Below are 13,388 nucleotides of genomic sequence, written 5' to 3'. Positions count from 1 at the left end.
CCAAAAATTCGGTCAGACGTAGTGTTGAACACATCAAGCGTAATGCAGAGCCAGAGAGTTGTCGGACGTGTCGCTGTGTCTTCCTACCTGTCGATGGCGTCCTCTGTCACGAGCACGGGAAAGAAGACTCTTGTGATGGAACAGTCGGGATAAAGGCTACAAACGGCTGCGCAGCTGCGAGACGGACAGCGTGAGGAGAAAGAAGAGAGGAAAACAACAAATTGATTCGGTTGGTGTGCGGGGTGAATTTGGTCCAATTTCCGATGGGGTTAGGATGTCGGGTTTGACATTATGGGCACGGCCGGGCGCGCGTGGGCTCCCCGTATCCGCCCCATATTTGGGCTGGATATAAGGGATGCCCGTCAGCCCGAGCGTTTGAGACCCCTTTGAAGGGTCCGGCTGGGTCGCAATTTCGTGATCGGTCAGTGAACGGATCGGCTGCGCGAGCGTTTGAGACGGATATGAGGAGTCCGGCTGTAGATCCTCTTATCCAGCTAATTTTGCTTCTCAGTATTCGGTTGTGAACTAAAAGTTAGCCTAACAAAAAGGTTCCAGAATAGGTGAATGGCTTCCTTAACGTCATCTTTATCCGGTCCACCCCCTCCCCCCCTCTCCACACACACATACAAAAGGTCCCGGTAAAGCCGTCCGGTCCGGGTGCCTTGAATCCCAGCTTTCGGTTGATGGCATTTTTCACCTCCTCGGTGAAACGATAATGAATGCCCTAATGTTGAGGCCGCCAATAAAAGTAAAATTCTTTGGATCGAAGTCGCTTCTTAAATGTGTTTTCCAGATGAAAATCTTTCTTGTATTTTGTTTTCTGTATTGTTTTGTTTTCCATCTTTCCTTGCCTTAACTAGGCTACGTTCTTTTAGGGCATGCACAACAGATTAGACGGCTGTTTTTTATAATACTCCATCACATCATTTGCAGACAATATATACAAATAGTCACTATTTCCTTCATAAACTAATATAAGGAGTGATTTAAACGCTTTTATATTAATTTATAAAAGGGGTATTTTAGTAGTGTAAACATTCTTATATTAGTTTAGAGATGGATTGTCTCTAGACTCGTATGAAACTTCATAACGTGCACGCATATTTTAAGGGATTTCCTGTCGTGACCCATGATAAACAACGTAGGCGTACAAACGGAAAATATCGTCTGTAACTTAGCGATTTATACAGCAATAAATCATCGATATTTCTACCGACAACCTCGTTCAGTTTCTCTTTCTTCCACATCAATTATTTTCCTATGTGATAGGTGTTATAGACGGCTTACTGTGTCCTGTTGTATACTTCGTTCATCGGCTGACTGTATCCTGTTGTATACTTCGTTCATCGTAATTTTTTATCTTAAGTTTGTATAGAAGTGAATGTATCTAAATAATAAAATATGACTAGATACATTTACACCTATATAAATCTAAGATAAGAAATTTAAAACAAAGAAAGTACTATGTCCTTATATCCAAGGATGGCGGCGGCACCGAAACAGCAGCACGTTGGAGTGAGCTGGACGATGCGTACGTGTCGACGGAATCCCGTCACAAACGTCGCTGCGGCACACGATCGAGCTGGACCAGGGCCGGGTGACGGCGTTGCCTCCTTTTTCACCGTCCAAAACGAAGACGGGGACCCACGTAACCGGCCACGACCGTTCCCACTTTCTACGAGCTGGATCAACTCACAGAAATCTTTCCAGGATATGTACTCAACAAAAAAAGCTATTCGTAGGCCACTAGCTGCGCCGGCGCGATTCGGCCGGCCGTGTGCGGGCCTTCGACCGGCCACATCGTTAGATCTTCATGCAACAAAAAATTCGATGCAATAAATTTCGTTCATGTTATAGCAATTTTCGTTCACGGTTACAACAAAAATGTAGTTATAGCAAAAATAATATTTACGTGATCTAAAAAAACAAAGCTGATGATGCGTAATAGCAAAACAAAACAAGAGTTGTAGCAAAACAATCGGATGAACTCGGATTACAACTCTGACGAACATGTACGCAACTTTTTTAGTGAACTGTTACAGCAAAAAATAATACCGGTTGTAGCAAAAATTTAACATAATTGTAGCAAAAATCAAACGGCGGTGTAAAAAAAAACTCAACGAACTCGAGTTGCAACCAAACATAGATGCAACTTTTTTAATGAAGAAATTATAATAAAATAAAAAACACTTGTAGCAAATTTAGACGTGTTTGTAGCAAAGCTGAGCGAAATAATGTTGCATACCTGACCAGGCAGCTGCGCGGGCCGCGAGCGACCAGTCGAACGATTCGGCCGGCGCTCCGGCTGCAAGCGTTTCCCCTAGCAAAAATATATCCTACGGGACACTAGCAGTACCGCATACACTAGCAAACCGAACTGTCTCTTAGTAGTGTGTATTGCACCCTCAAAAAAAAAATCAGTGGATTGCACCCTTCACGCACAAATAACACTATGCCTGTGCCGGTACAAAAAGAGCAAAAAGGACAGGCAAAATCATCTTTACTTTTGTCCAAGAAAAGGAGAGAAGAATCACGCAAAAAGGATAGTACTCCTAGATCAGCAGGTGCAATTTTTTTCGCGGTAGCAAATGCTTGGGCGACAAGGGTTTTCGTCTGCCATGCATTTGCATTTTGTTTCTGTCCTTTGGGACCAAGCAAATCCATCCTGCGATCATGGCAGACCACAGCAATATTGTACTCATATTTTAAATTGGCCGGCTTTGGAGTAAAACATTACAAGAGAATCTCTCTCCCCTCTCTCTCATATGCTGTGGGGTTTTTATATGTCACGTTGTGAGAATTTAATGTCAACCAAACTTTCATTTCAATCCATATCCGTGATCTTCAGATATGGCAGCAGGCACAGTGTTGCTGTCGAGGAATGATAAGGAAGACTTGTCTGCTTCCGAAAACTGACGATGTGGCCGGCGACAGGGACTCTGACCGGCGCGGTGATCAGGTCCACCAAACACCACACCATGTATTTGTGGATCGAGATTCCCCGTCGTGCAGCTTCTAGCAACAAAGCCATGAGCAATTGTGGAAGTGTTCATAGCCGCAAAATAGCTTGATAATTACTGATCATCAGTTGACGATTGCATACATGTATCACCTTATCTTCTTAGGTATTGCTCTCAACCCACTGGTTTCTGAATTATTGTGTGCGAGGAAACTGCTGGATTTTGTTTGCTACGCTAGCTAATTCAGATGACCTTTTCTATTTCGTACTAACATTTACATATATGGGATAATATTTCAGCTCCAGAAAAGGCAGGTAGGGCAGGGGAAGAAATGTCCAGGAAACTGCATAGGTTGCAACTGTATCTAGCTTACAGATATGGCATGATTTGCTGAATTCTTTTCACAATTTATTTTCCAGACATTCCGGTGAGTTGTGATTGGACCAACCACGGCAGCATACGCATCCACCAATGCCTGACATAAGCATTTCGCGCCTCCGCAGCGTCATGGCCGGATATTTTCCGTAGCGCCCACTACACCTCAATCAAATTGATAGGAATGTTAATTCCAAGTGCATTTAATGCATTCAAGATTTGGTCTTTGCATACATAAATAAGTGTAGCCCATCCAATCACTATATGCGTCCAGATTTAGCTTATTTATAACATACTCGTGCTTAGTGGCTAAGTATCCGGTCGCATTTTTATTTATCCCCGAGCAAGCAACCGACAGAGTACTCACTCCGATCCGTATTACTCGTCCTAGATTTAAGTAGATACGGATGCATCTAAGCATGTTTTAGTGTTAAATACATCTGTATCTCTATACAAATCTAAAAACAATAATATGGATCATGAGGAGTACTATCTTTCAGTTACAGAAGAAGAGAAACCTATTACAGTCACAGATAGGCATGACAGGCTTCTTTCTCTTGGTAAGATAAAGTCGAGAGAACCGTAAAACGGCATGCGGACTACTCGATCGTGTCAGAGAGAACAGTTTCTCAACGCATTTTCTGGGTGCACAATGCAATTGGAATATATGGTGGTATATACTGTTCTGTACAGTCAAACATTTGGATTTTCTTTCCCTGAACAAATTCCCATAAGTTTGGATTTTACTGTACTCTTCTCCCCTTAGAAATTTGTCTTGTGGATAACTCCGCGGATTTAACAGCTAGGCCTGATAATAAATAGTGCATTTTCACGTGCCACTTTGTGCGTTGTTCAGCAGTGGTACGTGTCAATGAGATATATAGGACAAGGAACTAGAATAGGCTAGCTGGTGAGAAAAAGATCTTGACACTTGGGATTTAACCCTCGTTTCGACAACGCAGACCTGTATGCTTTCACTGCAGAACTCGTCGGCCATTTTTTCTGAATTTTGTGTGGCTGCATATGATATGGACGGCCTCGCTAGAAACGAGAACCCTGGTAGTTACTAGTATCTTTCATGGCGACTGTAGAAGGACGAATCATCGGCGGCTCGATCGCTCTTGGTCACACACAAAAACAGCAGGGAAACTGACGTGTACTACGTAGCACCGGCACCATCACTTCCAAGTTCCAACCACCCAACGACCCAGGGAAACAGCACGGCTCGGTCGTTGAAATTTTCTCCGCGTGTAGATAATCATTAACAACTAACGGTTGTGTGTGTGCGCGCTCGCGTGCGTGTGTGTAAAATAGAATTGGCATTTAAACTACTCCATCCGTTTTTATTTATTTTGTATATTAGTTTTATTCACTCCTAATAAGTTTATACAAAAAGAATTATCATCCACAATACCAACATATAATACCATTAGAATCATTTTCAAAATATTATCGTTACATATATTTTTATTGTGAAAGTTTAGATTGTTTCCAATTAACTCGGTTTAACTTTATGAAGTTTGACTTAGATCAAAGCTAATATACGGTGTAAATAAAAACGGAGGAAATACAAAGGACTAATAGTGTATTACCTGTTTGAAAAGGACTGCGTCGCTAGAAGATTTACACTAGGTCATTACAATGGTTTCTAACGACTAAAATCGCGAAAGAAAGGATTTTCGCATCGAAACGGGTGTTATCTTTGATAACTTTGGCGCTGTCTTCTGCGATTCACAACCACATTTAAATTCTGGGTGGTTTCTCATCGGAGAAAGCGCCGCGATTGCGTCAGTTTCACTTTCACCCGCGAAATCGTGTTAGCAACCTATTAACTCTTGATAATTGCAGTTGATATGAAGGATGTTATCATGAGCAACTCGTTAGGACATGCTTGCAACCAATGGAAATACATCAGTCTGTAACATCATTCGACCATCCAGGCATAGAACTAAAATCAAACTAAACCATGAGACTGAAGGGGAGAGCGAGTTGGGACATTGACAGAAAACCCATTGAAAGTGATTCTGCAACGAATCACCCCCATGGGATAAAAACCTGTTGATACCTAATCAGAAACCCAAAAATCTTCAAGAGTTTGGTTACTACCTCTGCAGCATGAGAGCCAAATATCCAAAGAGTCTAAAAGCGACTACATGAGACCAGTGGGTTTCAAACCATAGTGATAACTGCAAAATGAGGCTACGATATACTCCCTCCGTTCCTAAATATAAGTCTTTTAAGATATTTCACTAGGAGTCTACATACGGTGCAAAATGAATGAATTTACACTCTAAAGTATGTCTATATATATATATCTGTATGTAGTCCATTAATGAAATCTCTTTAAAGACTTATATTTAGGAACGGGAGGAGTATATCACAAGTTCATTTGGAATGAATTCCATCACCACCCCCCAGCAGAAGGCTCTCACGAGCATGCTGTCCATCCGCTAGACCTGCTGCGCACGAGCCAGTCGCTTCACACCTGCCTGAAATTCCACCTCGTCGCCTTCTTTCAAGCAGTGCAGATAAAGTTAATAAACATGACAAAGAGATCACTACAAAGCAATTAATAGCTAAATTATGGAGGTGCTGAGGGAACGCTGCTGCGCGTCAAGTTGGCTTCCGCTGTACACCACTCCGGCCGGACGCTATATAACCACCCCGCACCCCGCCGCTCCTCTAAACCCCAAGGCGTTCAGACATAATCACCTCTCACATATCATATCTAGCTCTTCTTCCTCCTCAGCTCCCGTTTCATCCTGACTCCTGGGCTTAGCAAGCCAAGCGAGTAGATCCGAGATCAGGGCGCGGCTAGCCATGTCGGACGTGACGGCGGTGATGGATCTGGGGGTGGAGGAGCCGCAGCTGTCGCTTCCACCGGGGTTCCGGTTCCACCCCACCGACGAGGAGGTGGTCACCGACTACCTCACCCGCAAGGTCCTCCACGAATCCTTCTCCTGCCAAGTGATCACCGACGTCGACCTCAACAAGAACGAGCCGTGGGACCTCCCGGGTGAGTGCAGCGGAGTACTACTAGTCTACTCCTCGACAAGAGCGTCGTTCTTTGATCTGATTTGCAGCACGCTCATGGCCGGTTCGTGTTTTTCTGCAGGCCTGGCGAAGATGGGCGAGAAGGAGTGGTTCTTCTTCGTGCACAAGAGCCGGAAGTACCCGACGGGGACGCGCACCAACCGGGCCACAGAGCGCGGCCACTGGAAGGCGACGGGGAAGGACAAGGAGATCTATCGCGGCAAGGTCCTCGTCGGCATGAAGAAGACGCTCGTCTTCTACACCGGCCGCGCCCCCAGCGGCGGGAAGACGCCGTGGGTGATGCACGAATACCGCCTCGAGGGCCAGCTGCCCCATCGCCTCCCCCCCACCGCCAAGGTACGGCAACCGCAAGAATCTTGTACCATTTTGTTTTTCAGTCTCCATCTGATTGTGTCGATCGATCCAACTGACCGCCGGAGCATCTGGAGATGCTGCTGGACCACGCGCTCACATGTCGCGCTCGCGAGATGTGTTTCTTGCTTCTTATATTAGGGATTCTCGTGTTGTTTTCTCGCTCACCTTGCCTGTTGCGTGCGTGCAGGACGATTGGGCAGTCTGCCGGGTGTTCAACAAAGACTTGGCGGCGGCGGCGAAGAATGCGCCCCGGATGGCGCCGGCGGCCGACGGGGCCATGGAGGACCCGCTCGCCTTCCTCGATGTCGATGGCTTGTTCAACTATGACGAATTGCTCAACAACGCCGGCCTGCTCGACGACGCCGACCTGCCGATGCTCATGGACTCTCCGTCTGGCGCCGACGACTTCGCCGCCCGCGCTTCGAGCTCCACCTCCAGCGCCGCTCTGCCGCTTGACCCGGACACGGAGCATCTGACCATCAAGACGGAGCCACCGGTGCCGCAGCAGCAGACGCAGAGCCCCAGCTACTTCTTCATGCCGGCGGCGACGGCCAACGGCAACCACGGCGGCGCCGGGTACTCACCCTACGAGGAAGCCATGGGGGACCAGCAGACCGCGATCCGCATGCACTGCAAGCCGGAGGCGGCGTCTTCGTCGGCGCTGCTGAGCCCTTCGCTCGGCCTCTTCGACACGGGCGCGCTCGCCGGTGCCGCGGGCACCTCGTTCCCGATGCCGTCGTCGCAGTCGTACGTCGATCTTGAGGAGCTGTGCCGGGGCGAGCCTCCCATGGACTTCTCCAACATGTGGTAGATCTGAAATCTATCCATCCATCCGATGGACTGGATCGTCTCCGTTTGCTTCCTGGTAGCCATAGGTGGTTAATTTCACTGGTTGGTGCTAGCTCGTGGATTGATTAGTTGCTTCATTAACTTTGATTAAGGATTGGGTTAATTAGGCGGTGACGATTCGAGGAGGAAGAGGATCGTCGTTGTGTGTTTGTTGATGCGTGCAAGGCATAATGATGGCCTGTGAGCGAGAGGGAGTGCTGATTAATCTTAGGCTAGGGTGTGATAACTGATAACTGTTTGAATTAATTAAGAGAAAAGATTGTGTTCAACCGGCCGATCGCGCTGGCTCGTTCGCCGGCTCGACGATCGTCCTTTATCAGACGGACGAGACCGGACCAGCTTCAGTGTGAGCTGTGACCGTTTTTCTGAAACGTTTCCTGCAGCTCCTCGCGAGTGCCCTTGCCCCATACCGCGCCGCCGCTTGCCATCGCCTGCTCCGCCCGCATCGGCCGGCCTCTCCGAAACAGGGCCACCGCGCCTGCACCTCCCCGTCGCCTGGAGCCTCCCGAGCCTCTGCCCGAGCGAGCCGTTGGCTCCCTCCTCCTCTCGAGCGCTGCCCGAGCACGGTCCCGCATGCCCGCCGTGGTGCGCCGCCGCTGGCCGGTCCTGCCGCCACCGGAGCCCCAGCCACCGGCGCCGGAGCCCCCAGCCATCGCCATCGCGTTCCTGCCGTCGGCCGACCCGCGTCGGCCTTGCCTCCCCGCGCCAAACCGGATCTGGACCGATGCCTCCGCCAGCCATGGTTGTGCGTCCTCCACAGCTCCATACCTCCCTCTGTTTTCTGTCTGAAGGAAGATGGAGTTTCTGCAACATGAACTTTTGTTGCAAAAATTTATTTTCGCAGCAATACTTATGTTGCGGAAAGACGAAGGAAAAAACTGCAACAAAGCGATTGTTTCAGAAACTGGAGCGTTGTCAGGAATTATCCGGTGTCCACGAAGCGCGCGCGAAGAAAAAAAAACTGCAACAAAGCAATTGTTTCAGAAACTGAAGCGTTGTCTCAGGAATTACATGGTGCCTATCCGAAGCGTCGCGCGCGGATCGGACGGCTATCAAGGTGAATGATATTTTGTAAACATCATCCGACGGATGTGTAGCAGCCTCCAAATTAGTTAACTGTTTTAATTATAAGGTAGATCTCCTCTTTAATCTGCCAGGCCATTAGCACTAATCCTGACAGTCGCATCTGGACGCATCCTCTCATCGCGCCCCCAACTTGTATATAAACATCATTATCAATGAATAATGAAGATAGTTACATCATTTCCTTTTGTTTTACTACGTTATCAACACGTAGTCTCTACCGCCGGGGAGAGAAGATCTTCCGCGTCGGCACCCGTCCTCCAGGTCGTGGCTGCGTTGCCCGCGCCCAGACTTGCGCCCGGGTCGTCGCCCGTCCGCCACGCCGTGGTTGCGCCGCCCGCGCCCAGACTTGCGCCCGGGTCGTCGCCCGTCCGCCAGGCCGTGGCTGCGTCACCCGCGCCCGGCCGCGCTCATCCGCTCCAAGATGTGGCCGGCCGCGCCCTCCCGGGCCCGCGCCAGGCCGCGGCTGCGCCCGGCCGCGCTCACCTGCGCCAAGCAGTGGCCGACCGCGCCTGCCCATGCCCTCCCGAGCTCGCGGCAGGCCGTGGCTGTGCTCGTCCTCGCCGGCCGCGTCGCGCCGTGGCCTCGCCGCCCACTCCCGCGCCTGGCCGGGCCGCGCCAAACCTTGGTCGCGCAGGATCGCGCCCCGGCCTTCTCGGTGGTTCGTCCTTTTACAAACACGAGGGAGCGCCTGGTCCCTTCCCCAGTCGTCGGTGAAGAAACTGCCACGATGGGGGCCTGCTACGCTAGGGTCGGGACGCAGCAGCGGCTCTTCGTGTTAGACATTGTAACATTAGGCGTGCGTGTTTGTTTAAGTTAGGATTGATCTTGTAGATATATCCTTTGTATAGACTAGCAAAATGGCCCGTGCATTGCCTTGGAAAAAAAACATAATCTCCAATGATGGTGACCACATTATGTTCATATATCATCGCTTGATTTAGAAATTTTGTGCACAAACGCAAGAAAATGTTTCTTCTTTTAAATTTATTCACAAGTTGAAGCAATCTTTACATTTTCAAAAAATATATATCATGGTTGTCAAAAATCTTGGTAACTCAAAGATTTATTCTGAATATCAAGAATTTTTTTTAGAAAACATAAAATAATAATCCGATCCATCCAACAGTTAATTCTTCAAAATTCACACAGGTATATTGTCACAAAGACTTAGAAGCATTAATGTTTAACTACATACATTAGATCTTTCGTGAACAATTTTACAAATATGGGAACGATTTTAAAATCGAGAACATTTTTTACAATTTACAAACATTTACTAAAAATCATGAATATTTTTTATATTTCGAACGGGTTTAAATATTTTCTTTTGAATTGGCCACCAATTCAAGAAACGACGAACATAATTTTTTATATTGGAGGATTTATTTTAAATTCACAAACATTTTTTGAAATGCATGAAGTTTTTCTGAATAAACAAACATTTTTATAAATAAGTAATATATTTATTAAATTCATGGACATTGTTTTGGAATTTGCAAAAAACATATAAAAAACTGCCATAAATCAGTAATATATTTATTAAATTCATGGACATTGTTTTGGAATTTGCAAAAAAAATATTAAAAACCGGCGATTTTTTTGAAGCCACAAACATTTTATGTTTTCGTCAGCATTTTAATTCAAAATTCCTATTTTTTAATATGCAAATGTTTTTGTAATTATAAATTATTTAAATTAGAAATAAAATAAAATGTAATGGAAAATTTTAAATAAAAAAAATAGAAACTATCAAAACAGGCATTAGCTATTTTGAAAATTTTAGGACATTTTTTAAATGCATTAACATATTTTGAATTAGAAAGCATTTTGTTAAATGCCTTTAATAATTTTTAATACATGGAATTGTATTTGAAATCATGGACTTTTATTATTGTACAAACATTTTTCTAAAATTGCAAATATTTTATTGTATATGCGGGCATTTTTTACAAAACCCCGAGCAGTTTTTGAAGTCACAAACATTTTATTTTTTAAATATGTTGATTTATAATTTTCAGTTTATTAAAAATTTAAAAATTATTTAAAGTTATAAATTATGTAAAATAAAAAAAGAAAACGGAACTGAAAATATATAAATAAACGGAACTAAAAGCAGGCGCCTGTGCATGGGCCGGCCCATACGGCGTGCTGGATATTCTTCCAGCATGCAGAGCGTAATATAGGAGGTTTTTACATGGGCCGGCCCAGTCCAGGATTTTTGGCTTTGTGAAACGTTTTCTATTACTTACCGGTGGCATGGTGGGTAATTTATGCAAACTTTAGGGGTAATTTTCATGACGGATGACCAGAAACAGTATTTGCTTTATTATTATAGGGAGAGATAAAGATCAATCCTAACCACCTTGTAAATCTTGTGTATTCGGTTGGCTTATGCCTTATATAAACACGCATACGTCCCTGCATAATGCATACGTTTCTAGCCCAGTTATTATCACATGGTATAAGAGCCTCTCTCTTCCATCTATGTCCAACCCCTCCCCCTCCACCACCGCCGCCGCCATGAACCCCGCCACCTCCCTTGCTGCCCTCGGCCACACAATCACCGAGAAACTTTCCCGAGAATTTTTTTTGATGTGGAAGGCGCAGGTTCTTCCTCACATCAGGGCTGCCGCCCTGATGGGGTACCTAGATGGTACCTCTGCGGCGCCCCCTGCTGTTCTGGACAGGGAGACGGAGGTCTCCGAGAAGAAGGAGACGATCTCGACTCCCAACCCGGCGTACACCGCGTGGTACAGTCAGGACCAACAGGTCCTGACTTTCCTCCTCGCATCCCTCACCCAGGATGTTCTTCTGCAAGTCCACACCATCACCACCTCCTCCGGCGTGTGGCAGATGCTCCTCATGCTTTTTGCGGTATAGTCCCGTGCTCGCAAGATCCAACTTCGCGGCCAACTCTCCACATCATGCAAAGGTGATCTCTGCGCTGATTCCTATTATGCTAAGATGAAAGGCTTCGCAGATGAACTTGCGGCGGCCGGGACTCCTGTTGATGAAGATGAGGTTGTCTCTCATATCCTGCACGGTTTGGATTCGGACTACAACTCCTTTGTGTCTGCGATCTCAACCCGTGCAGCAGTAGACAATCCCATCGGTCTTGGTGAGCTGTTTTCCCTCCTCCTTTCTGCTGAAACAAGGATCGAGTCCCAGAACACCACTGCCGCCCACTCCATCAACCTCGCATCCAAAGGGGGCGGCCGTGGTGGTTCTGCTCGTCCTCCTGCTGGTGGTGGTGCCGCCTTCCCCAACAACTTCGGCACTACTACTACCCCACCAGGAGGAGGCGCTGCTCATCCTCAAGGCCCCCTCATCTGCCAGATCTACAAATATGCTGGCCATGGTGCTTGGTCCTGCAAAAAGCGCTTCGACAAGACCTTCAACAACAACCCCAAGCACCAAGGCAATCCTCCCAAGTCTGCCAATGCCGCTGCTCCCTCCTATGGTGTTGATACTAACTGGTATCTCGACACGGGGGCAACGGACCATGTGACCGGTGAGCTAGAGAAGCTTACGGTGTGTGATCGCTACACCGGGCCAGAACAAATCCATACAGCAAATGGTCAAGGTATGGAAATTGCACATATTGGTCATGCACTTCTTCCTACCCCTCATGAGTCTCTCAAGCTAAATAATATTCTTCATGTACCTAGTGCCACCAAAAGCCTTCTTTCCGGTCATCATCTCGCCAAAGATAATAATGCCTATCTTATTGTTTACCCTGAGTTCTTTTCTGTGAATGATCAGGCAACGGGGAACACAATCCTTCACGGTCCAAGTAGAGATGGACTCTACCCAATCCGTGGCCAACCAACTACCCCTGGACGTCAGATCCTTGGAGTCGTCAAGCCATCTACCTCTAGGTGGCATAGGCGTCTAGAACACCCATCCTTCCTAGTGGTGCAGCAAATTCTTCGTAACCATCATCTTCCCGTGTCCAATAAAACAGATCATCATTTAGTTTGTGATGCTTGTCAAATGGCTAAGAGCCATCAACTACCCTATTCTCGTTCAACTAGTGTATCTCATGCTCCTTTAGAGCTTATTTTTTCCGATGTATGGGGCCCCGGGCCTCTTTCTATAGGCAAACAAAAATACTATGTCAGTTTCATCGATGATTTTAGTAAGTTTAGCTGGATTTATCTTATCGAACATAAATCCGATGTGTTCCAAAAATTTCATATCTTTCAAGCTCTAGTTGAACGCCTCTTTGATAAGAAAATCATTGCCATGCAAACTGATTGGGGAGGTGAATATCAAAAGTTGAATCAATTTTTTGAAAGTATTGGGATTACACATCATGTTTCCTGTCCTCATGGTCATCAACAAAACGGTTCTGCTGAACGCAAACACCGTCACATTGTTGAAGTAGGCCTCTCTCTTTTAGCCCACGCATCCATGCCACTCAAATTTTGGGATGAGGCTTTCCTCACGGATGTCTACCTTATAAATAGGGTTCCTAGTCGTGTCATTCATAATCAAACCCCACTCGAACGTCTCTTTAACATCACACCTGATTATTCCTCTCTTCGTATTTTTGGGTGTGCAGTTTGGCCCAACTTGCGCCCATTCAACAAACACAAACTTGAGTATCGTTCTAAACAATGTGTGTTTCTTGGTTATAGTCCACTACACAAAGGGTATAAATGTCTTGATGTGTCCACGGGTCGGGTTTATGTCTCTCGTGATGTTATT

The 13,388-nt window shown here is 46.4% G+C and overlaps 1 protein-coding gene and 1 pseudogene across 1 annotated transcript; both read left to right on the top strand.

Annotated features, from left to right (window-relative positions):
- The first annotated feature begins 6,019 nt into the window (after positions 1-6,019).
- Positions 6,020-7,861, top strand: LOC123429432 (NAC domain-containing protein 92-like). Its single transcript, XM_045113469.1, has 3 exons — positions 6,020-6,351; positions 6,451-6,725; positions 6,931-7,861. The coding sequence occupies exons 1-3, from the start codon at positions 6,156-6,158 to the stop codon at positions 7,552-7,554; spliced, it is 1,095 nt and encodes a 364-aa protein (XP_044969404.1). The 5' UTR covers positions 6,020-6,155; the 3' UTR covers positions 7,555-7,861.
- Positions 7,862-11,681: 3,820 nt separating this feature from the next.
- On the top strand, positions 11,682-11,765 carry LOC123433766 (annotated as a pseudogene).
- Positions 11,766-13,388: the final 1,623 nt, after the last annotated feature.

Source organism: Hordeum vulgare, chromosome 2H, assembly GCF_904849725.1.
Source record: "Hordeum vulgare subsp. vulgare chromosome 2H, MorexV3_pseudomolecules_assembly, whole genome shotgun sequence".
NCBI lineage: Eukaryota > Viridiplantae > Streptophyta > Magnoliopsida > Poales > Poaceae > Hordeum > Hordeum vulgare.
The sequence above is the reverse complement of the archived record's forward strand: the minus strand, read 5'-3'. Positions and strand labels throughout refer to the sequence as shown.